This window comes from Microcaecilia unicolor, chromosome 8 (genome assembly GCF_901765095.1).
Source record: "Microcaecilia unicolor chromosome 8, aMicUni1.1, whole genome shotgun sequence".
NCBI classification, from domain to species: domain Eukaryota; kingdom Metazoa; phylum Chordata; class Amphibia; order Gymnophiona; family Siphonopidae; genus Microcaecilia; species Microcaecilia unicolor.
In genome coordinates this window covers 167135265-167159113 of record NC_044038.1, presented here as the reverse complement: position 1 = coordinate 167159113, position 23849 = coordinate 167135265, and the positions used below count along the sequence as shown (strand labels likewise).

At 44.8% G+C, this 23849-nt stretch overlaps 1 protein-coding gene across 3 annotated transcripts in view; it reads right to left on the bottom strand.

The window, feature by feature from the left end:
* KLHL3 (kelch like family member 3) overlaps positions 1 to 23849 on the bottom strand; it is a 145457-nt gene that overhangs the window by 54300 nt on the left and 67308 nt on the right. For all 3 annotated transcript variants that reach the window (XM_030212861.1, XM_030212864.1, XM_030212862.1), the window contains one exon: positions 13308 to 13429. In XM_030212861.1, the coding sequence (XP_030068721.1) occupies positions 13308 to 13429 (122 nt within the window). The remainder of the gene's footprint in view (positions 1 to 13307; positions 13430 to 23849) is intronic.

Genomic DNA, 23849 nt, shown 5'->3' with positions numbered 1-23849 from the left:
AAATACAAGGAACAATAAACTGAAGGTGTTACAGAATGAGGACAACATGGAGGTTTCTCAGCAGCACGGCTGGAAAGGAAGCCATGATATTGCGATTTGATGGCCTGCTGAAATTTCAGCAGCAGAGAGCAGCAAAATTACAGGTTACAGATCATCATTTTACAATATACAGTAACCTACAAAAGGAGCCAACTGTGCCAGCTCCACACAGAGCATGGTCAGAAATTAATCAGATGTTCTTTTTCCTTATCTACAACCATTTCTAGAGAGATGTGGTAGCCATGTTAGTCCACTTTTAAAGGTAATCTATAGAAATAAAATAAAATGAAACATAGAAAAGAAAATAAGAAGATACCTTTGTTATTGGACTAACTTCAAAGAAGGGCTACCTTTGAAACATAAAATGTATTAAGTTAGTCCAATAAAAAAGGTATCATATTTTCTTTTCTATATTTTCTTTTATTCTATTTCTATTGATTACCTTTAACAATCATTTGAAAAGTAGCTGCATGCACACAGGCTCAATGCTGCACTGCCACTTACTTGAAAGGGGCGTAATAATATAAATACCTTGCATAAACATTTCTCTTGCTGCTGCTTAATGCTTCGAGAAATAGCATCTTCCTCCACACTAACTCCAGAAGCACAGTCAAGCAAGCACTGACCCTGAAAGGTTATTCTCACAGTCACTAATCCATTTCAGCAAGAAAGGCTAAAGCCTGCTGGACTACAATGTGAATGAAGCCAATCACTATTCACAGAAAAGACTCCAATTCCCCAACAGGCAGCAATAAAACAAAGATGCCAATTAACCTGAATGCTGCTCCTGAATTAATAAACATTCCAGGAACTGATTTTCTTTGCTAGCTCTCCTTTATGTGAAGCATGAAAAGTGCTGTACAATGAGTTTTTTTTTTTTAACATGAACGGTAAGAGACATGACTCTTTCTTGCAAAATACGTATGTCAATTCTTCTTAATCGTATACTAATCCGCCATGACAAAAGTCCTTGGGGAAATCAAGAGTGATAAGAGGGATAAAGGGGGAAAAAAAGTGGAAAAGGATGTTCCAAGAGAATCAGATGAGAAATGCTTGGCATCCAATCCATGATACACTCTGAGGGGCACAATCAAAAGGGGCCGCCCATCTCCAGGAACAGCTACGAGAAGGGGCGGTCCCAACTGTATTATTGAAAAAGATGGGCGGCCATCTTTTCTTTCAACAATACAGTTGGGCCCGGCCAAATGTCAGAGCTGGGCGGGTTTGAGATGGTCTGCATCGGTTTTCAGCGATAATGGAAACCGAAGGTGATCACCAGATCCAAGATGGCTGCCTGAGTAGGCGTGCAGGAAAGAGCTCCTGAAACCCACGGAAAGCTTCCTCAACTGAGCACCCTCGAACCTGTTATGGGAAAGAGGAAGGGGAAACCCGGAGTGCCTACCTCCTCTCTTGCGGCAGCTGATGTTAGAGGAATCGGGACTCCAAACACCGGGAGCCGGAATGCTTGCTTCGGGTGGTCCGGAAGAACAAGCTGACCTAAGCGCTGAGGGAGTATCTCTAAGTCCTCCCAAGACCAGGAAGAGAATTGACGGACGCGAGGGCACAGCATGCTGAATCCGGAAGTCGGTCCCCAGTAGCTGGGTGTGGAGACCCTGTGGCAGCGTCGACACCAGTGAATTTACCAGCTCAGACGGTTATTCTGTCTGGAAGAAACACTGACGAATTACCCCTGTGCCTTGGAGTGATGAAACCTGCTATCGTTACACTGGAATCCGTATGGGAAGCAATACAAGGACTGAATGTCACCCTGCAGCAAATTACAGGTACTTTTCATGGTGAAGTAGCGGACTTAAAGAAGTCACAAGCCGAATTGGTAATAAAAACTGCAGAACAATCTAAAAAAATGGAGATGTTTGATAAAGACTTAAAAATGGTGAACTCTTCAACGCAAGTTTTGATAAAAGATAGTAGTCTCCAACTGCGAAAAATGGAATATATAGAAAATCAGATTAGGGGAAATAATTTGCAGTTCCTTAATTTTCCTAAATCCCCTCTTATCCCAGCAACAGACATGCTGAAAAAATATTTTAGCGAAGTATTAGGTATCCCCTCTGAGAGTTACCCTCCTCTTACCAAAGCATTGTATATTTCAGGAATACGAGGGAGAGAATTGCCTGTTAATCCCCAACCTGATCTAAATATAATGGAATTTCTAGAATCTTCACTGGAGACTATAACTGAAAGAACCACCTTATTGGTTACTTTTGCTCTGCAATTAGACCGCAATAATGTTTTCAAACTCTTTTTCCGCCACACTAATTCACCATTCTTTGGTTCAAAAATTCAAGTCTTTCCTGATTTTGCTTGAGAAACTCAAAGAAAAAGGAAGCAATTTTTGTTATTAAAAGAGAGAGTGTTACGTATAGGAGGGACCTTTATGTTAAGGTTCCCCTGTAAATGTTGTATTTCTTTGAATTCTGTAAATTATATCTACTTTGACCCAGAGAAGTTAAAAGAGTTTATTTTAACAAAAGAATAGGTCTGCAGTAGCTCTTGATTGTACAGCGCTAAGCCGGTTAGCAACATTATTGGCTCTGCCTACTTGATGTAAGGAACATTTATTTTCATATTATTTGAAATTAGGTTTTTTTTTTCTTGTTCTTGGATCTACAATTGTGGACATATGAACTAACTTTTTTTTTCCTTCAACAAAGAAATTTGTTTATATTTTCTTGTGATATGTGGATTTATGTTTATTGCATAAAAGTAAGATTGAATATTATAAATAAAAAAATGGAAACCGAAGGTGGCCATCTCAAAAACAAACAACTCCAAGGCATTTGGTCGTGGGAGGGGCCAGGATTTGTAGTGCACTGGTCCCCCTCACATGCCAGGACACCAACCGGGCACCCTAGGGGGCACTTTTAAAAATTAAAAAAAAAACATTAAAATACCTCCCAGGTGCATAGCTCCCTTACCTTGGGTGCTGAGCCCCCCAAATCCTCCCCAAAACCCACTACCCACAACTCTACACCATTACCATAGCCCTTATGGGTGAAGGGGGGCACCTACATTGAGCCTGCAAAGAGGTAGGAAAATGTGGGATACAAATGCAATAAATAAATAAAATACATATGGGTACAGTGGGTTTTTTTTTTTGGGGGGGGGGGGGGGGTTGGAGGGCTCACATTTATCACCACAAGTATAACAGGTAGGGGGGGATGGGCCTGGGTCCACCTGCCTGAAGTGCACTGCACCCACTAAAAACTGCTCCAGGGACTTGCATACTGCTGTCATGGAGCTGGGTATGACATTTGAGGCTGGCTTAAAGGCTGGGAAAAAAAAGTTTTTAAAGTACTTTTTTTTGGTGGGAGAGGGTTAGTGACCACTGGGGGAGTCAGAGGAGGTCATTCCTGATTCCCTCCGGTGGTCATCTGGGCAGTTCGGGCACCTTTTTGTGACTTGGACATAAAAAAAAAAAGGGTCCAAAAAAAGCGGCCTAAATTCTCGCTACAGGCGCCCTTCTTTTTTCCATTATGGCCTGAAGCCGCCCATCTGTTAACCACTCCCATGCCCGCCCCTGTCCCGCCTTCGCTACTGTGCTGACATGCCCCCGTGAACTTTGTTCGTCTCTGCGACGGAGTGCAGTTGAAAGCGCCCAAAATCGGCTTTCGATTATACCAATTTGGGCACCCTCGGGCGATGGGCGCCCATCTCCCGAAGATGGGCGCCCTTCTCCTTTCGAAAATAAGCCTGTCTGTATCTCACTTGTTATACTAAAGTCCGTTTTGACGCACTCTGGCATTTGTTTTTGGTTTACAGCCTTGCATTTGCAAGGTCATACTTTGCCTGCACTTTTGAAATTTTTGCGACCCCTGAGGAAGGCTTTATGCCGAAACAAGGCCCGTGTAGGGTCAGACTGTTTACGCCTTTGGCAGGTCAAGACTGCCCATATACTTGCTGGATTGTTGGAGAATAAAGAGTTTTTAGAAGCTTGGACTCCATTTCTCATCTGATTTTCTTGGAACATCCTTGTTTGTTTGTTTTCCTTGATTTATTGTGGAAAGTTTGTGTCCCTCTTTTTGTTGCTACATTCTTAAGAGGGATAAAGGGCCTTGTGGCTCTGATCACAGCCACATGCAATGTGGGGCATTTGAATTCTTGCCCAGAGGAAGAGTGGAGTGAAAAAAAAAAAGACAGTCTCCACTACTGATACCTAGTATAGGACAACAAACTGCACCAAAAAGGATGCTCTTAGGTAGTATTTTTTTATTTATTTATTTTATTTATTAGAATTTATTTACCGCCTTTTTGAAAAAAAAACGCTCTTTGCCGGAGGATGTGGTAACAGCAGTTAGTGTTATCTGGGTTTAAAAAAGATTTGGACAAATTCCTGGAGGAAAAGTCCACAGTCTGCTATTGAGACAGACATGGGAAGCAACTCCTTGCCTTGAGATTCGTAATATGGAATGTTGCTACTCAGATTCTGCATGGAATCTTGTCACTCTTTAGGATTCCAGAATCTTGCTATTCTTTGGGGTTCTACAATGACATGTTGCCACCATTTGGGTTTCTGAAAAGTTACTTGTGACCTGGTTTGGCCACTGTTTGGAAAACAGGACACTGGGCTAGATGGACCACTGGTCTGACCCAGTATGGCTACTCTTATGTTCTTATGGGTGTACAGTAAGAATAAATCGAAACTTAAGCAATAACAGCAGTAAAAAAATTTCAAATAACAAGTATCCTTTCAGCTGTGAGGCTGCCTTCCAAAGGGATGCCATTTAAGATAGAAAAAGGGAAGGGCAGTAAACACTGCTCTGGAGGAAGAAACCAAAAAAGAAGGAGACAGCATGTCACAGAGCTGATGTAAGTCTCCACCCAAGGAGGTTTTAATTCTCCCAAATGCACCCAAAACAACGTAATTGATAGGGCAACAACCTCCGCCTACTGGCTTCAGCCCACATTATGGGCCAGATGGGCTCATGCCATCTCCTGCCATTAAACCTCCTTGGGCCAAAATTAAAAAGCAAAATGAAAAGTCTATAAAACCAAGGATAGAACCACTGCCATTCTTTCTGGTTACACAAAAAATGGTACTGCTCTTCCACCAACTAACTCCAAACCCCAAATGTACTCAACCATTTGAAAGAATTAAAAATGAGCAATTTAATACTGTGGTCTAATGATGGTTTAAAAATTAATACCTGTGGAGTAATACCACAGTGGACACAAATTTTCCTTTAGCACAAAGTTGTCTCTAAGTCCACAAGGAGATGGAGAGAGCAGCCATGGCACCTTCCTACCAGCTTAACCTGGAGAGGATGTTCTCCTTCAGGTCAGACAGAACAACCCTAGGTCTAGTGCCAACTGAAGCATCTTGTTCCTCTGTTTCTGCTTCTTTTCTCAGAAGTTATGGTCCCCAAAGGTGGTATGTTTAAATCATTAAGTTCACTGTTGTAGAAACCAAACACGGAGGGCCAAGTTCAACCAGAGAATCTTTCGTATATGGTGTTTCCTGGAAAACAACCCTAGACCAACAATTAGAGTGAGGGCACCTGGGAAAATTGGTTTCTCCTTCGGCAGGAGGTCAGACGATGGACGTGAAGAAAAAGGTAGGAGGGGAGTGAAGAAAGGGAATGATGACGCAGCGCTGATGGGTTCTAGAGACAGCTGCTCATGAAGCCCAGCGAGGACAGCGGATAATCTGAACCCAAATTGCCTTCAGGTCTTTCAGAGAAACCTGTTGTGAAACAGCCCCACATTTATTCTAAAATCAGAAGGGAAGTAGTCACCTTTGTGGGGATGCTGCAGACTGCAGTTCTAACCATTATAGTACAAACTACAGGGCAGCTAATCAAGCTTGAACAGCAACAGACTAACTGTTGTTACCTTCCCTCGGAGATATATGCAACATTTTTAACAGCTATTCAGTGTCTTAGAAAACAAGTACTACCATTATTTACAGTTTACAAACCAATTCTTCTGCACCACATATTTCATTCTGAATGCCTTCTGTTTTTATCTGAATACAGCAAAGGATTTCCTTTGGCAAAAAGTTCATTTCCTTTGGAAATAACAAAAGGAAATGCCCTGCCTGGTAAACCACTAGCTAACAATTCATCTACGGTACAGACATTAAACCACATACTATTTCTGTTTTCTGCGCCCAATGGCTTGCCTGCCACATCCTTCTCCACCCCCTTAAAAATGTGCAGCTCCACATGGCTCTCTCTCCAAATATGCATGCCCAAAAGCAATGTACCCAACAGCACAACAGAATTCAATTAATTAAATACAGTAAGCTCTTCATGAGATTCAGATGTGTTTCACCAAGTTTCAAACAAAAACATGGAATACATTCCAAATAATTCAGGTGCTGCACCACAAAAAAAATTAAAAACCTAAGAAATATATTGAGGTCAGAATATTTTGGGACCAGAGAAGACATTCATTTAAAGTTATGCACATTTTAAAGTCTTACATTCTGCTATGCCTTTGCAACCTCCTTGATTTTGCACCATTCAAGCCACAACTTTCTCAGCAGCCTTTCTTGGAAATGGCCTCTTTTAAATCTGTTTTATGCATGTTCACGCAAAAGCAGATCTTTTACAGGACTGGTCCTCAAGCCTGTAACTCGCATTCTTATTTATTTTTAATTTTTTTTTTCCCCCTGCTCCTTGCATTTCACCTTTATATGTTATGTTTTTACATTTGTTTACTGGTAATTTATTATTGCAATACCCTCTTCCTCCCTTCTGGTCATGCTGTTGTCTGCTGTCTGTTTCTAGTCCATGTTTTTGTAAACCGTCTTAATATCCTTGTCTGTTGTATGGTTTTTGTTTTTCAGATTCTATTTTATTACACCAATATCCATGTATCACAACTGAAATCATAAAAACATACAGTGAATGATACATACCTGTAGCAGGTGTTCTCCGAGGACAGCAGGCTGATTGTTCTCACGACTGGGTGACGTCCGCGGCAGCCCCCACCAACCGGAAAAAAACTTCGCAGGACGGTCGGCACGCAGGGCACGCCCACCGCGCATGCGCGGCCGTCTTCCCGCCCGTGCGCGACCGGTCCCGCCAGTTGAATGACTAGCAAAAGATGAAACACACAACTCCAAAGGGGAGGAGGGAGGGTAGGTGAGAACAATCAGCCTGCTGTCCTCGGAGAACACCTGCTACAGGTATGTATCATTCACTTTCTCCGAGGACAAGCAGGCTGCTTGTTCTCACGACTGGGGTATCCCTAGCTCTCAGGCTCACTCAAAACAAGAACCCAGGTCAATTGAACCTCGCAACGGCGAGGGTACAACAGAAATTGACCTACGAAGAACAACTAACTGAGAGTGCAGCCTGACCAGAATAAATTCGGGTCCTGGAGGGTGGAGTTGGATTTACACCCCAAACAGATTCTGCAGCACCGACTGCCCGAACCGACTGTCGCGTCGGGTATCCTGCTGGAGGCAGTAATGTGATGTGAATGTGTGGACAGATGACCACGTCGCAGCCTTGCAAATCTCTTCAATAGTGGCTGACTTCAAGTGGGCCACTGACGCTGCCATGGCTCTGACACTATGAGCCGTGACATGACCCTCAAGAGCCAGCCCAGCCTGGGCGTAAGTGAAGGAAATGCAATCTGCTAGCCAATTGGAGATGGTGCGTTTCCCGACAGCGACCCCTAGCCTGTTAGGGTCGAAAGAAACAAACAATTGGGCGGACTTTCTGTGGGGCTGTGTCCGCTCCAAGTAGAAGGCCAATGCTCTCTTGCAGTCCAATGTGTGCAACTGACGTTCAGCAGGGTGGGTATGCGGCCTGGGGAAGAAAGTTGGCAAGACAATTGACTGGTTAAGATGGAACTCCGACACCACCTTCGGCAGGAACTTTGGGTGGGTGCGGAGCACTACTCTGTTGTGATGAAATTTGGTATACGGAGCATGAGCTACCAGGGCTTGAAGCTCACTGACCCTACGAGCTGAAGTAACTGCCACCAAGAAAATGACCTTCCAGGTCAAGTACTTCAGATGGCAGGAATTCAGTGGCTCAAAAGGAGGTTTCATCAGCTGGGTGAGGACGACGTTGAGATCCCATGACACTGTAGGAGGCTTGATAGGGGGCTTTGACAAAAGCAAACCTCTCATGAATCGAACGACTAAAGGCTCTCCAGAGATGGCTTTACCTTCCACACGATAATGGTAAGCACTAATAGCACTAAGGTGATTCCTTACTGAGTTGGTCTTGAGGCCAGACTCTGATAAGTGCAGAAGGTATTCAAGCAGGTTCTGTGCAGGGCAAGAACGAGGTTCTAGGGCCTTGCTCTCACACCAAACGACAAACCTCCTCCACTTGAAAAAGTAACTCTTTTTAGTGGAATCCTTCCTAGAGGCAAGCAAGACCCGGGAGACACCCTCAGACAGACCCAACGCAGCGAAGTCTACGCCCTCAACATCCAGGCCGTGAGAGCCAGGGATTGAAGGTTGGGGTGCAGCAACGCTCCGTCGTTCTGCGAAATGAGAGTCGGAAAACACTCCAATCTCCACGGTTCTTCTGAGGACAACTCCAGAAGAAGAGGGAACCAGATCTGATGGGGCCAAAAGGGCGCTATCAGAATCATGGTGCCGCGGTCTTGCTTGAGCTTCAGTAAGGTCTTCCCCACCAAAGGTATGGGAGGATAAGCATACAGGAGGCCAGTCCCCCAATGAAGGAGAAAGGCGTCCGACGCTAGCCTGCCGTGTGCCTGAAGTCTGGAACAGAACAGAGGCAGCTTGTGGTTGGTCTGAGAGGCGAAAAGGTCCACCGAGGGGGTGCCCCACGCTCGGAAGATCTTGCGTACCACTCTGGCATGGAGCGACCACTCGTGCGGTTGCAATACTCTGCTCAGTCTGTCGGCCAGACTGTTGTTTACGCCTGCCAGGTACGTGGCTTGGAGGAGCATGCCGAACCGACACGCCCAACGCCACATCCCGACGGCCTCCTGACACAGGGGGCCAGATCCGGTGCCCCCCTGCTTGTTGACGTAATACATTGCAACCTGATTGTCTGTCCGAATTTGGATAATTTGGCAGGACAGCCGATCTCTGAAAGCCTTCAGTGCGTTCCAGATCGCTCGGAGCTCCAGGAGGTTGATCTGCAGATCCTTTTCCTGGAGGGACCACAGACCCTGGGTGTGAAGCCCATCGACATGAGCTCCCCACCCCAGGCGAGATGCATCCGTCGTCAGCACTTTCGTGGGCTGCGGAATTTGGAATGGACGTCCCAGGGTCAAATTGGTCCGGATGGTCCACCAGAGCAGTGAAGTGCGGCAACTGGTGGAGAGGCGGATGACATCTTCTAGATTCCCGGTGGCTTGAAACCACTGGGAAGCTAGGGTCCATTGAGCAGATCTCATGTGAAGACGAGCCATGGGAGTCACATGAACTGTGGAGGCCATATGACCCAGAAGTCTCAACACCTGCCGAGCTGTGATCTGCTGAGACGCTCTGGTCTGCGAAGCCAGGGCCAAGAGATTGGTAGCCCTCGCTTCGGGAAGGTAGGCCTGAGCCGTCTGGGTATTCAGCAGCGCTCCTATGAATTCCAGAGACTGAGTAGGCTGGAGATGGGACTTTGGGTAATTTATCACAAACCCCAGCAGCTCCAGAAGTTGAATAGTGCACTGCATGGACCGGAGGGCTCCTGCCTCCGAGGTGCTCTTGACCAGCCAATCGTCGAGATATGGGAACACGTGCACTCCCAGCTTGTGTAGATACGCCGCCACCACCACGAGGCACTTTGTAAACACTCGTGGGGCAGAGGCGAGCCCAAAGGGCAGCACACAATACTGAAAGTGCCGTGCGCCCAGGCGGAATCTGAGATACTGTCTGTGAGCTGGCAGTATCGGGATGTGAGTGTATGCGTCCTTTAAATCCAGGGAACATAGCCAATCGTTTTTCTGAATCATTGGCAGAAGGGTGCCCAAGGAAAGCATCCTGAACTTTTCTTTGACCAGGAATTGTTCAGGCCTCTCAGGTCTAGGATGGGACGCATCCCCCCTGTTTTCTTTTCCACAAGGAAGTACCTGGAATAGAATCCCTGCCCTTCCTGCCCGGGTGGTACGGGCTCGACCGCATTGGCGCTGAGAAGGGCGGAGAGTTCCTCTGCAAGTACCTGCTTGTGATGGGAGCTGAAAGACTGAGCTCCCGGAGGACAATTTGGAGGCAGGGAGGCCAAATTCAGGGCGTATCCGCACCGCACTATTTGGAGAACCCACTGGTCGGAGGTTATGAGAGGCCACCTTTGGTGAAAAAATTTTAACCTCCCTTCGACCGGCAGATCGTCCGGTACGGACACTTGTAGGGCGGCTATGTTCCCGTGGATCCAGTCAAAAGCCCGTCCCCGGCTTTTGCTGTGGAGGCGCAGGGGGCTGCTTAGGCGCACGCTGTTGACGAGAACGAGCGCGCTGGGGCTGTCCCTGTGCCTGACGAGGCCTTCGGGCCGGCTGGTTGTACCTACGCTTCGCAAAAGAATAGGGTGCAGCCTGCCGGGCCCGGGAAAAACGTCCACCTGTGGAGGTGGATGCTGAAGGCGCCCGGTGGGAGAGCTTGTCGAGAGCGGTTTCCCGCTGATGCAGTTGGTCCACCATCTGCTCGACCTTCTCGCCAAAAATGTTATCCCCCCGGCAAGGGACGTCGGCCAGTCTCTGCTGGGTGCGGTTGTCCAGGTCAGAGGCACGCAGCCATGAGAGCCTGCGCATCACTATACCTTGGCCCGCAGCACGAGATGCCACGTCACAGGTGTCATAGATACCCCTGGACAGGAACTTTCTGCACGCCTTCAGCTGCCTGACCACCTCCTGATAAGGCCTGGACTGCTCCGGCGGGAGCTTCTCGACCAGGTCCGCCAGTTGATGCACATAGGTCCGCATGTGGATGCTCATATAGAGCAGGTATGATTGGATGCGGGTCACGAGCATGGAGGATTGGTAGGCCTTCCTCCCAAACGAGTCCAGAGTGCGAGACTCCCGCCCCGGGGGCGCCGAGGCGGTATCCCTCGAACTCCGTGCCCTCTTGAGAGCAGAATCCACGACCGCTGAGTCATGGGGCAATTGTGGCCGCATTAGCTCTGGGTCAGAGTGGATCCTGTACTGGGACTCTGCTTTCTTGGGAATGGTGGGGTTAGTTAATGGTCGCACCCAGTTCCGAAGCAGCGTCTCCTTAAGGACATTGTGCAGCGGCACCGTGGAGGACTCTCTAGGTGGTGATGGATAGTCGAGGACCTCGAGCATCTCGGCCCTCGGCTCTTCCACAGAGACCACGGGGAAGGGAATGCTGATAGACATATCCCGCACAAAGGAGGCAAAGGAGAGACTCTCAGGAGGTGAGAGCTTCCTCTCCGGTGAAGGCGTGGGGTCCGAGGGAAGGCCCGTAGACTCCTCTGAGGAGAAATATCTAGGGTCCTCCTCTTCCCCCCACGAGGCCTCATCCTCGGTATCGGACATAAGCTCATGTAGCTGAGTCCTGAACCGGGCCCGGCTCGACGTCGAGGCACCGAGGCCTCGGTGTCGTCGAGCGGTGGACTCCCGCGCCGGCGGGGACGAAGCTCCCTCCATCGACGTCGACGGGGACACCACCTGCGTGGCGGTCGAGACCGGCGCCGCAAGCGGTGGCGGTGTCGACGGCCCCGGCGCCGGGCTAGAGCTCGCCGGCGCCACAGTCATCGGCGCCGAGGGCGCAAGCACCCCCGGCGCCGGCACAGCCTGGCGCATCAGCCCTTCCAGGATCCCCGGAAGGATGGCTCTGAGGCACTCGTCCAGGCCCGCTGCCGAGAAAGGCGGTGGGGCCGGTAGGGGTGTCGGTGCCCGGATCTGGTGGGAGCCAGGAGACTGCACCGAGGTACCGGGACCCTGTTGCGTCGGCACCTCTATCACCGACGGGGATCTCTCCTCTCGATGGAGACGCTTCGGCGTCGACTCCTCTCCGATGTGCATCGAGGGCGACCGGTGACGGCGTTTCTTATCCTTCTTCCGATGCCCGTCACCGGCGCCGGGAGGCATGGAGGAGGAGGATGACGATCCCCCTCGGTCTCGAGGAACCGGGTCAGACAGGGTTCGGTCCCGTGGGCCACGGGCTGAGGGAGTGACCGGGGCCGACTGCCCACGCGGCCTCTCACCTCTACCCTCACCGGAGGACCGGCGGGCCGACGGGACCTGTTCTCCTGGGGTCGATGCCATCGGTGCCGATGTCTCGGGCATCGATACCGGTACCAAAGGACCGGGCGTCGATACCGATGCCGTCGAGGTCGACGTCGAGGGGCCGGCGCAAGTTCCAAAAATACGGTCCCGTTGAACTTGCCTCGCAACCTGAGTCCGTTTCCGGAGACCGAGACACAGGGGACACGACTTGAAATTGTGCTCCGGCCCGAGGCACTGGAGGCACCAAGCGTGGGTGTCGGTCTGCGAGATGGGCCGGCCGCACCGACCACACTTTTTAAATCCACTCGGGACCTTCGAGGACATCGACGGAAAAATCGCGTCGGCGAAATTAAAGTCGTCGATGGTGGCGGAAATCACACCTCGAAAATGAAAAACGACCGTGCGGCCACCAGGCCGCAACGCAACGTCCCCGCTGGAAGCGAGGGAAAATGGGAGCGCGTGCTCCTTTTTTTTTTTTCAAAGAAAAGAAAAGTGGAGCGCGCGGCAATAAATTAAATATAAAAGAAAATAAAGAGGTTCGCGTAAACGCGACGGTTTTTCCGGGGCTGAAACAGAGAGAGCGGCACAGGCACGACTCTCTCCAGGCGCGAAAAAAAAGGAACTGGCGGGACCGGTCGCGCACGGGCGGGAAGACGGCCGCGCATGCGCGGTGGGCGTGCCCTGCGTGCCGACCGTCCCGCGAAGTTTTTTTCCGGTTGGTGGGGGCTGCCGCGGACGTCACCCAGTCGTGAGAACAAGCAGCCTGCTTGTCCTCGGAGAAATTATATTACACACCAAGAAAGTTTAGATTGCCAGGATATTTTATAAAAAAAAGTTTAAAATAAGTCTTGTCATGAGGCAGTTGGCTAAAACCCGAAAAGCAGTTCTTAACCTACTAACAGTGGCTGAAACTGCAAGTCACAATGCAGATCTCTAATTTTTACAGGGTTTTTTTTAAATTTACAAATTTATAGACTGACACACCAATCAGCAATTGCCCAATTCAGTGAGCAAATTAAAATATACACTGTCAACTATCACACACACAAAAAAACATGAAAATAAAACACACAATAAATAAGCTTTCAAAAAGATTGTTTTCCTGATTCACACAAAACATTCAAATACCTGTTTACCTGCACATTTTCTTCCGTGATCTCTATCTCTGCGGTATAAATATAATCAATCAGCTTCTTCAGCGTCTGACCATCAACATCTTTTATTTCAATCTTCCTGGCTTTACTTTCTGACATATCACCTGTGATAAGATGTAAAGAGTTACTTCTTTCATGCCCTTGGGTATGGATTCTACAATTTTAAGTTTTTAAAATTTTCTACACTGTCTAGAACAGTAGTTAAACCTATCCTAGGGGAACCCCAGCCATCTGGGTTTGTAAAATATCGGCAATGAATTACATTACATTGGGAGCTACTATCCTATGCAGTTCTGTGCAGATGACATCGTTAAAAAAAAATACCAGAACCACCATCTGAGGAATTTACAGAAATAAAAACAAAACCTCAATTAAAATCATTTTATAGCTTTTTAAAATAAAAGTCTTCAACTGTTTACTAAATGACCAAAAATGAGTTAAAAGCAGACAGAGGAAGAAAAAGAATTCCATGTTGTTGCAGCTTGATATGAAATTGAAGCTGAAAGTTGTTTCAGAGATTTAACCGACTTAACTGAGGGAAACAGAACAAATATTTGCCCCCTCAAAAGCTGATTTACTTAATATAGAAAAAAATCACACCCAATAAAAAGGAATATTTACTTGCAAAGTCTGGTAGATCAACGTACACAAAATAACATCCTGCTATAACCAGAAGCCAGTGTGACTCAGAATAAAAGGAGTGATAGATGCACCCAATTTTAAGGGAAAAAGAAAATCACTCTTATTGCTAAATTCTGAATTGTCTGCGACTGCTTCAATAAAGCATGATTCACAATGCTGCAGCAAGATTAACAGAAGGTGGCAAGCAACATGACCACATCGCACCATTTTAGCAAAAGCTTCACTGGCTACCAGTACAATACAGGGCTAAATTTAAAACTCTCTGTCTGATCTTCAAGGCCCTTAAAGAAAATGGCCCTGAGTACTTGAAGAATAGGATGATCCTCTACACACCTCCAAGGACACTAAGGTCCTCTCAAGGACTATCACTAACCACACCCTCTCCAAGAGACATTACACGATGTGATAACCGCAAGCCAGCCTTCTCTGGAGTAGCCCCCACACTCTGGAATGCACTGCCTGAAAGGCTCCACTTAAGGCAAGACTATCTCTACTTCAGGAAGCAGGTGAAAGCTTGGCTCTTCAACCAGGCCTTCAATGGAAGAAGTAACTAACTTGTTAGTTTCACTCACACACACAAGGAGTGACATGGACTGCACATACTGCAGCATGACATGTTTATCCACTCCTACCCTAGCTGAGATAATATTTAACCATCTCTCTGACCTCATGTGCACCTTTCTTTAAATTAGTCGCCTTATTTTCTAACTCCTCTTACTCTCTTACCTATCTATATGTCTCATCTTTGTTTATATCCTACACTGTCAATTAAAACATTATATTATGTATTCTGTTGACATTGTTAGTATACTATTCACACTGTAATACTATTCACACTGTATTATTTGAATATTTTTACTGCTGTAATTGTCTATTGGTCATGTTTGATTTATTCTTACTGTACACTACCTTGCGTGAATTCCTTCAAAAAGGCAGTAAATAAATCCTAATAAATAAATAAAATTAATTAGTGCATCCCATATATATCACTTTGCCTTAGTCCAATTTCAAAAGCAATAAAGCTTGTACTACAAGTCTAAACAAAGGCAATTCAAAATTTTTATGAATTGCTCTTAGCTTTCTTAATAAAAAAAGAATATTTAACTACCTTATTAATTAGATTTATCATAGTGTCACGTATGTGAATGTTTCCTTGTCTGTGCTCACCTCGCCCTCTGGTGGCTAGACCGGTGGCTGCTATGGACTGTCACCCGTTCCAGACTTCAGCCAAGTCCGGTCCGGATCTTCTGGGCTGCCAGACTTGCTTCTCTTGTTTGTGCCTGAACAGCACCTGTAGCTGCCTTGTGATTCCTGCAGATGAACTTCAGCAGCTGATGGGCTTTATTAATCACCTGGAAACTTCTGTGTTTGCCTTTGCATCGTCTAAAGTCCCTGGTATGTTGGTGTGCTTGTTGCATTTCTGCCTAGTCTGATTTCTTGTCTGAGTTTCTTGTCTGGTTCTAGTTAGTTGTGTGTAGTTTAGCTTAGGTTTATTGCTTTTTTCTTAGTCTTGTTTCTGGTTTGTATTCCTGGTCTAGTTTCTGTTTGTCTGTGTCTCTTGCTTACTGGCTGCTCTGCAGCTTTCAGTCCTGTCTCTTGTCTGTCAGTATTTGTACCCTGTTTCAGTGGCTGCTTGCCAGCTTTCAGTTCCTGTCCTTTAGTTTGTCCATTTTCCCTGCCTTGTGTAGTATGGTCTGTCTGTGAGTCCTAGCCCAGTTTCCTGCCTTGCTGCCCATGTTTATTCCCTTCCCCTCTGACCCTCAGTCCCTGTTCAGCCTAGTTGGTATCCAGTTCCTGCCCTGTAAGTCCTGCCGGCCGCCTGCACCCAGGGGCTCAATTCCTGAGGCACGGCGGTCAAGTGTAGGTCTAGCTGTTCCTGTCAGAGTTCTGTCTTGTTTCCAGTGTGGGGTGGTTTGCCTGCCACTGCTGCTCCACGGCAGTGGCCCAAGGGCTCACGAACCTAGTTTCTACCCTGAAAACCTGACACATAGTCAATTTGCTATCCAATTCCTAAAATCTGGGAAGAAAATTCAAATTTAAATTGCATCTTATTGATGATAAAAGGGTTTTTTTTACCCTCTCTCTCTTTTGGACAGCCTAGCCAAAGGAAGTTTTTCTTCTCTTAAGTTTTAGCCAAAACTCCTTTGCCCAATTTTCAATAGTGTTTATGCATTTTTGAATTTCATTCATGAGGAAGTGCATAGAAATCTATATATCAACTGTATGTTACTATGTATGCAACTTTATCCATTGCATATTAAATAGGGGAAATCCTGAGAACCCAACTAGCCAGGGACTCCAAGGAAAAGTTTGGGAACCATTGTACTAGCACATTGGGTAGTGAGGAACACACTCTTCTGTATTTCCAGTATATGCCCAAGGGAGTGTGAGCTACAAGATTAAAAAAAAAACCAAAAAAAAAAAAACAGATGTATTCTGAACAGGTCTTTCATTTAATCCAGCAAAGATGACCAAGAAAGGAGTGAATCTGTGACAAAATGTTTTATACCCTCCTGGCTATAGAATGATGCTATCACCAGAGAATTACAGCTTGATATGAGGAACAGAAGCTGTACCAGGAAATTATTCAAATAATCTTAATAACCAGCAAGAACAGCCAGTGTACTTTATGAAACAAAACAAATCAGTACTTCATTCAAGACTTCATTCTTTATGTTTGCCCAGGGGGCTGTATTTCCCTCTTTGGAAGTCAAGACTACAAGAAGAGAGCTGATACCAAACTTTTGATCTAATTGTTGGGTTGTTGATGCATTTGAATTAAATAGGTTTTGTTACTGGTTTGTTCGTGGAACGTGGGGGGTTTTCACTGTTGAATGGATTTAGGAGGTTTTCTTTTGCTAACCTGTGGTTAGGTTCTGATGCTGCAGACTACAATTCTTGGCTTGAATGGAATGTGTTGCTCTGCATCATTTGCTTTAAAAAACCCTTTGGCTATCTTATTTATTTTTATCTAGAGGATGTTTGTATTTTGGATTATTATAATCGTTTGTATAGTATGCAGAACTGCAGACACACAGCAGACAGGAACAGACAAATATGCTGAGATGTGATCTCTAAGATAATAGTGAGGAGCTAGGATACCAGAGAGTTCAGCTGCAGATAAGACCTTCTCTGCCCAATTAGCTGAATGAGCAGCAAAATCTTTAAACTAGAAACAATCTAAAAAGTGTAGGACAAGGGGTGGGTGGGAGATTTCATGATCAACTACAAATCTAATATGCTTCTCAAGTATAGCTCGTCCCTTGTGCTCAGAAGTGCAACATTCTTGCAGGTCATGTGGGTGTATACCATTCGGTCTTGGTGATTTTCTACTCTTTAGTTTGTCAATTTGCTCCATTATATATTCCAGATTCATCGTGATCTGCTTCCAGCATTGGTGCCTCCCTGAAATCCTCTTCAGCAAAAGCTATATGCCTGCTGTAGACCACCTTGGGTGAAATCTCTTCATAAAGGTGGTTAATATAAATATATAAAAATAAAACAAGCAAATAAGTCATTAAGTTTTTCTATATGGTCTTGTTCTTCAAATGCTCATTTCATCTCACATCTAAACAGTCCAACAGACTCCATTCACAGGTTTGTGTAGCATTAGAGGCAAAAAAACATAGTAAAACTTTTTTTCGGTATATTAAAAGCAGGAAGCCGGCAAAAGAATCGGTTGGGCCGCTGGATGACCGAGGGGTAAAAGGGGCGATCAAGGAAGACAAAGACGTAGCGGAGAGACTGAATGAATTCTTTGCTTCGGTCTTCACCGAGGAAGATTTGGGTGGGATACCGGTGTCGGAAATGGTATTTCAAGCAGACGAGTCGGAGAAACTTACTGACTTCACGGTAAACCTGGAGGACGTAATGGGGCAGTTCGGCAAACTGAAGAGTAGCAAATCTCCTGGACCGGATGGTATTCATCCTAGAGTACTGATAGAACTGAAAAACGAGCTTGCGGAGCTACTGCTAGTGATATGCAACTTATCCTTAACATCGAGCGTGGTACCGGAAGATTGGAAGGTGGCCAATGTAACGCCCATTTTTAAAAAAGGCTCCAGGGGAGATCCGGGAAATTATAGACCGGTGAGTCTGACGTCGGTGCCGGGGAAAATGGTAGAGGCTATTATTAAAAACAAAATTACAGAGCACATCCGAGGACATGGATTACTGAGACCAAGTCAGCATGGCTTTTGTGGGGGGAAATCTTGCCTGACCAATTTACTTCAATTCTTTGAAGGAGTGAACAAACATGTGGACAAAGGGGAGTCGGTTGATATTGTGTATCTGGATTTTCAAAAGGCGTTTGACAAGGTACCTCATGAAAGGCTACAGAGGAAATTGGAGGGTCATGGGATAGGAGGAAATGTCCTATTGTGGATTAAAAACTGGTTGAAGGATAGGAAACAGAGAGTGGGGTTAAATGGGCAGTATTCACAATGGAGAAGGGTAGTTAGTGGGGTTCCTCAGGGGTCCGTGCTAGGACCGCTGCTTTTTAATATATTTATAAATGATTTAGAGATGGGAGTAACTAGCGAGGTAATTAAATTTGCTGATGACACAAAGTTATTCAAAGTCGTTAAATCGCAACAGGATTGTGAAAAATTACAAGAGGACCTTACGAGACTGGGAGACTGGGCGGCTAAATGGCAGATGATGTTTAATGTGAGCAAGTGCAAGGTGATGCATGTGAGAAAAAAGAACCCGAATTATAGCTACGTCATGCAAGGTTCTACGTTAGGAGTTACGGACCAAGAAAGGGATCTGGGTGTCGTCGTCGATAACACACTGAAACCTTCTGCTCAGTGTGCTGCTGCGGCTAAGAAAGCGAATAGAATGTTGGGTATTATTAGGAAAGGTATGGAAAACAGGTGTGAGGATGTTATAATGCCGTTGTATCGCTCCATGGTGCGACCGCACCTTGAGTATTGTGTTCAATTCTGGTCGCCGCATCTCAAGAAAGATATAGTAGAACTGGAAAAGGTGCAGCGAAGGGCGACTAAAATGATAGCGGGGATGGGACGACTTCCCTATGAAGAAAGACTAAGGAGGCTAGGGCTATACAGCTTGGAGAAGAGACGGCTGAGGGGAGACATGATAGAGGTATATAAAATAATGAGTGGAGTGGAACAGGTGGATGTGAAGCGTCTGTTCACGCTTTCCAAAAATACTAGGACTAGGGGGCATGCGATGAAACTACAGTGTAGTAAATTTAAAACAAATCGGAGAAAATTTTTCTTCACCCAACGTGTAATTAAACTCTGGAATTCGTTGCCGGAGAAAGTGGTGAAGGCGGTTAGCTTAGCAGAGTTTAAAAAGGGGTTGGACGGATTCCTAAAGGACAAGTCCGTAAACCACTACTAAACGGACTTGGAAAAATAAAAAATTCCAGGAATAACATGTATAGAATGTTTGTACGTTTGGGAAGCTTGCCAGGTGCCCTTGGCCTGGATTGGCCGCTGTCGTGGACAGGATGCTGGGCTCGATGGACCCTTGGTCTTTTCCCAGTATGGCATTACTTATGTACTTATGTTTGTTTTTCCCCTGCCGGCCAGCCAGACAATAGTATACTCGCACTGTTATACTCTTCCTCATTACACAAGCAATTTCAATCCATGATGATTCCACAATACGTTTTGTTTCCCGCAAAATGTATTCTGCTTGACTCTATGCCATTATAGGGCAAATCAAATTGGTGCAGAGGTAGAACCATATTTCAATATAATTTATCAACTAATATAGTACTCCATCAGGTAGCTTCCCTTCCACCACATAAAATATGAGAAGGGGCAGAAAAGGTATTAAAAAGAGGGAAGTGGGGAAAGAGTGTTTAGTTTGGTGGAGGTTAGCTGTTGTGCAGGCGGAGGATAAGATGTCAATGGTCCAGAAAACTTGCATCTTAAAGATTTCTCTGCGGGACTCGGTATGTTACGCCCTATTTTACCAAACTGAATGCATCTTGCGCTTCTTTCATTGCTTTTTTTAGGTCAGTATAATTATATCCAAGCACCATACAGTTGAACAACTATTAAGAAGCAAAATTGCATTTCATACAGGTGAAACACACCAAGGCCTGATGTACTAAGTCTTTCTTTCACTTTTGGTGGGCTTTCTACAGTGTCCGCTGCGATTACATTGTAAAACAACGATATTTCCAAATTTGTTTCATTTAAGCACCCATTCATTGTGATACTTCTTAAGAAGAGTTTGACCCTTGAGGCAGACGGTAAAACCATCGAAACACAGTACCGTGTCGGGTCAGATTTGGTGCTAATAAAGTCACTTCAATCAACCTTGGCTGTCGAGATTTCTTGGTCCACCACCCCTACTTCTTGTTTTTGACCTTTGATATATGCGTAGGGGTTTCTTTACCCTGACCTGTTGGTTGCTGTTCTGACTTGCTTCCTAAGTCTTTCTTTCCAGAAGTACAAAATGGGAAGAAAAACCTTAGTAAGTCAGGCACCTAAGCAACATTTAACTATAATTTTTTTAAAATAACTAAAGCTATATCGAATACAAATAATGAAAAACATCATTCATTCATATATTTATAGTATAAGTATTTATATACCGACAAATATGAATCCGAATAATGGGCACTGAGCTTTAACAAATAATAAAAGAAACAATGTGAAACTGGAGACCAAGGGATTATTAAAGGCATCTACACAGTTAGCGCGCTAATTTTTATAACACGCTAAAATTCCTAGCGTGCCTTTGTAAGCAGGGCCCCAAGTGTATGTTTCAGGCTGAGACTGGAAGCACGCAAATATTGGCGCTGAAATATCAACTAAGCATATTCTATAATCAGCGCCTAAATCTAGGTGCCGATTATAAAATTTCAGCGCCAATTTTTTTTTTTTTTTTTAGGCACCATATATAGAATCTCCTCCTCAGTCCCTTAACATCGTCTGCTTCAGAAGTAGTACGGCCCTTTTTTGTTCAAGGAAACGTTCCAACATATCAAGTTTCAAGTTCAAATTTATTAATAGCTTGCTATAGCGCTCTAGAGAGAAACCATCAGAGCAGTTGCGTTCCATCTAGTCACCACATCAGCTAGCAGACCCAATTCAAGCTGAATGGCACGAAGACAAGATGTGGAACCAGTTTTCTGAATGTACGAATTAATGACGCGACAGAAGGCTGTGAGACTAAGAGGCATATTTTCAAAGCACTTAGCCTTCCAAAGTTAAGGCTAAGTGCTTTGAAAATATGCCTCCATGGCTACACCACTGCAAAACCACTGAACTACTACATTACGTATCTTCTATAAGGCTATTAGATGTAAGCAGCATCATTACAGTCAAATTAAATCTACAGTACCTACTCCATGGAACCTACAGACAAGACTGAGCTACACCACCCTCTTAGAAAACTTTCACAGATCTCCATGCCGCCTCCCCAATCTTGCTTAAGATCAGCTTAGCACATACCTCATTTAGGAAAAGGGAGTCATTCTGCACAATGTCCCAACTCCCTGACAACACAGCTGAAATATCAGTTCCTTTCTTTAGGATCAGACACGATGCCCTACTAGACCCGAGACCCAGCTAAAAACAAACAAGATCTCTCTCTTAACCTGACATTTTTGGCCAACACATGTCAACTATGTAAAATAAATAAATAAAATTTCCCTCAAAGTCCTCCAAACGCAGGCATTTCCTTGAGTAGTTCAGCTGCATTTCTCCATAAACCACAAAGCTTTGCCTCTGTTTATGCAGTTGTCCATGTCTCTTTCCTGCAATGCCACTCCTAGTTTAGACAGCTGTCTAGCCATTCCCTTATCAACTCACCATGCAACATATTCTGAGCTGAAACACTTTTAATATTTCTACAGTAAAAGGCAAATGCAACATATTACATATTCCATTTCTTGTTGCATGTCAAGTACAGTAATGTTTACAATAACTGTACCTCATTAGGTTTTCTTAAATTAACTTGCTAAAACTATTACTGAATATGTTTCCAGTAGCCAGGGCAATATTCCAAACAAAAAAAAAAATCATTTTTAAAATTGTGCAGAAGTCAGAATAAAGGAATATCAGAACAGCAGTGAATGACCTATGAACAATCACAGTAGCATAGTAAGTGATGGCAGGTAAAGACCTGAACGGTCCATCCAGTCTGCCCAATAGTCACACTCATTATCAATTCCTGATTAAATCCACAATGAACGTGATATTATATACTTAAGGTCTTTCTTTGGGGTTTCTGGGACATAGACCACAGAAGTCCAACCGGCCCTGTCCTTATGGTCCAATTGCCAGAGTTGACTTTGAAGCCCATTCCAGCCTATTTGCGACAGACCGTAAAAGCCTATCCAGCAATGTGCTCATGTTCCAGGAACTGAAGTTGCCGACTAAGCCTTTTCCAGCCCATCCTAAACCAGGCTGCCATATACGGGGCATAGACCGTTACGAGTCTGCCCAATATTGACCCTAGTTCACCACAGCCGGAGTCACCATCTAAACGTCACTGTACACATCCACACACATGTAGCCATTTAAATTTAGGTTTCTTTATACCTTCCATTTTCTAATAGAGATCCTCTGTATTCATCCCATGCCTTTTTGAATTCCGTCACTGTTTTTGTCTCTACCACCTCCCTTGGGAGGGCATTCCAGGTTTCAACGACCCTCTTAGTGAATAAGAATTTATTGATATTATTCCTAAGTCTACCACCCCTCAACCTCAATTCATGTCCTTTAGTTTTACCATTTCCCCTTCTCTGAAAATCCTACAGAGAATCTTACAATATTGTTTCGTAGAGATCAGAAAACAAGGCGAATAGCGCGATAGCTTTGCCACTCATCCTTTGGTTAGTTAATTATTACTTTCATAACCTTACTAAATGGCCACTGGAGTAAAACTGTTCCGCTGGGAGCAACTTATGTAGGGAGCAGTTCATTACTTGGCAGCACAGCAACACCGTAGTGAGCAGTTCGTTACTTGGCAGCACAGCAACTCCAAAAACAACAGAGACATCCCTCTCGAAAGGGCTTTAATACCAATAAATATTCATGAGACATTCCCCCCCCCTCAAAAGGTTTCTGCAGGGAACCCAAATACAAGTGCAGAGCAAAGACATTCCTTTCTGTGGGGAGCTCTGCAATACTGAAAAAAAAAAACATGACTAAAAGGGGGGAAAAAAATCCAATATCAAGTAGTGTTAAAGAGAACTTCTTTTGAGCCTCCTTATGCTATCTTATGCTCCTTATGCTCACAAGCTAATTTTAAAAAGGTAAAATTCACCACTGAATTTCCCTTAAAAAAAATAATTAATAATAACCCTTGTAGCCAATAGCACAAGGCGTCTCTACATCATATACTTTGCATGCAAAAGTATATTGGGTAAAGGGTAAACAATGTGCAGAGATTTCAAAATTAAATCCCTGTGTGTTCTTCTGGAGGTCTTTACCCTGCCCCACCTAAGAGTTGGGGGAGGAAGAGTGCAGTTTTCAAAGGGTACTTTCCCTGAGAGAAAATAACCATTTACTTGCAGAAAATCTCTTACACAGTACAGACTATGTTAAAAAGAATACAGAATATTATAAAGGCTTATTAAAATGATTCTCATTCAGACTGAGTCATGTACACATGGACTATGTCCGTTTTACTGAGCTAGTTTAATGTGAATATTTTTAAAAATGTATCATGTTATTCCTACGGTTAGGATTCAGTTTGTCTCCAAGTTTATTTATGCTTATGTTTGGTCATTTTTACTTATGCTGTTGTAAATTTTAAGTTTCATGTCAAAGCTATACCTGCTATACACCACCAATCTCTTTATAAAGACAGGTGATAAACACCAACAATATACATTCCCTACAAACATGATCGGACAGAAATCACCAGCAAATTTAAGCTCAGCTTGAACAT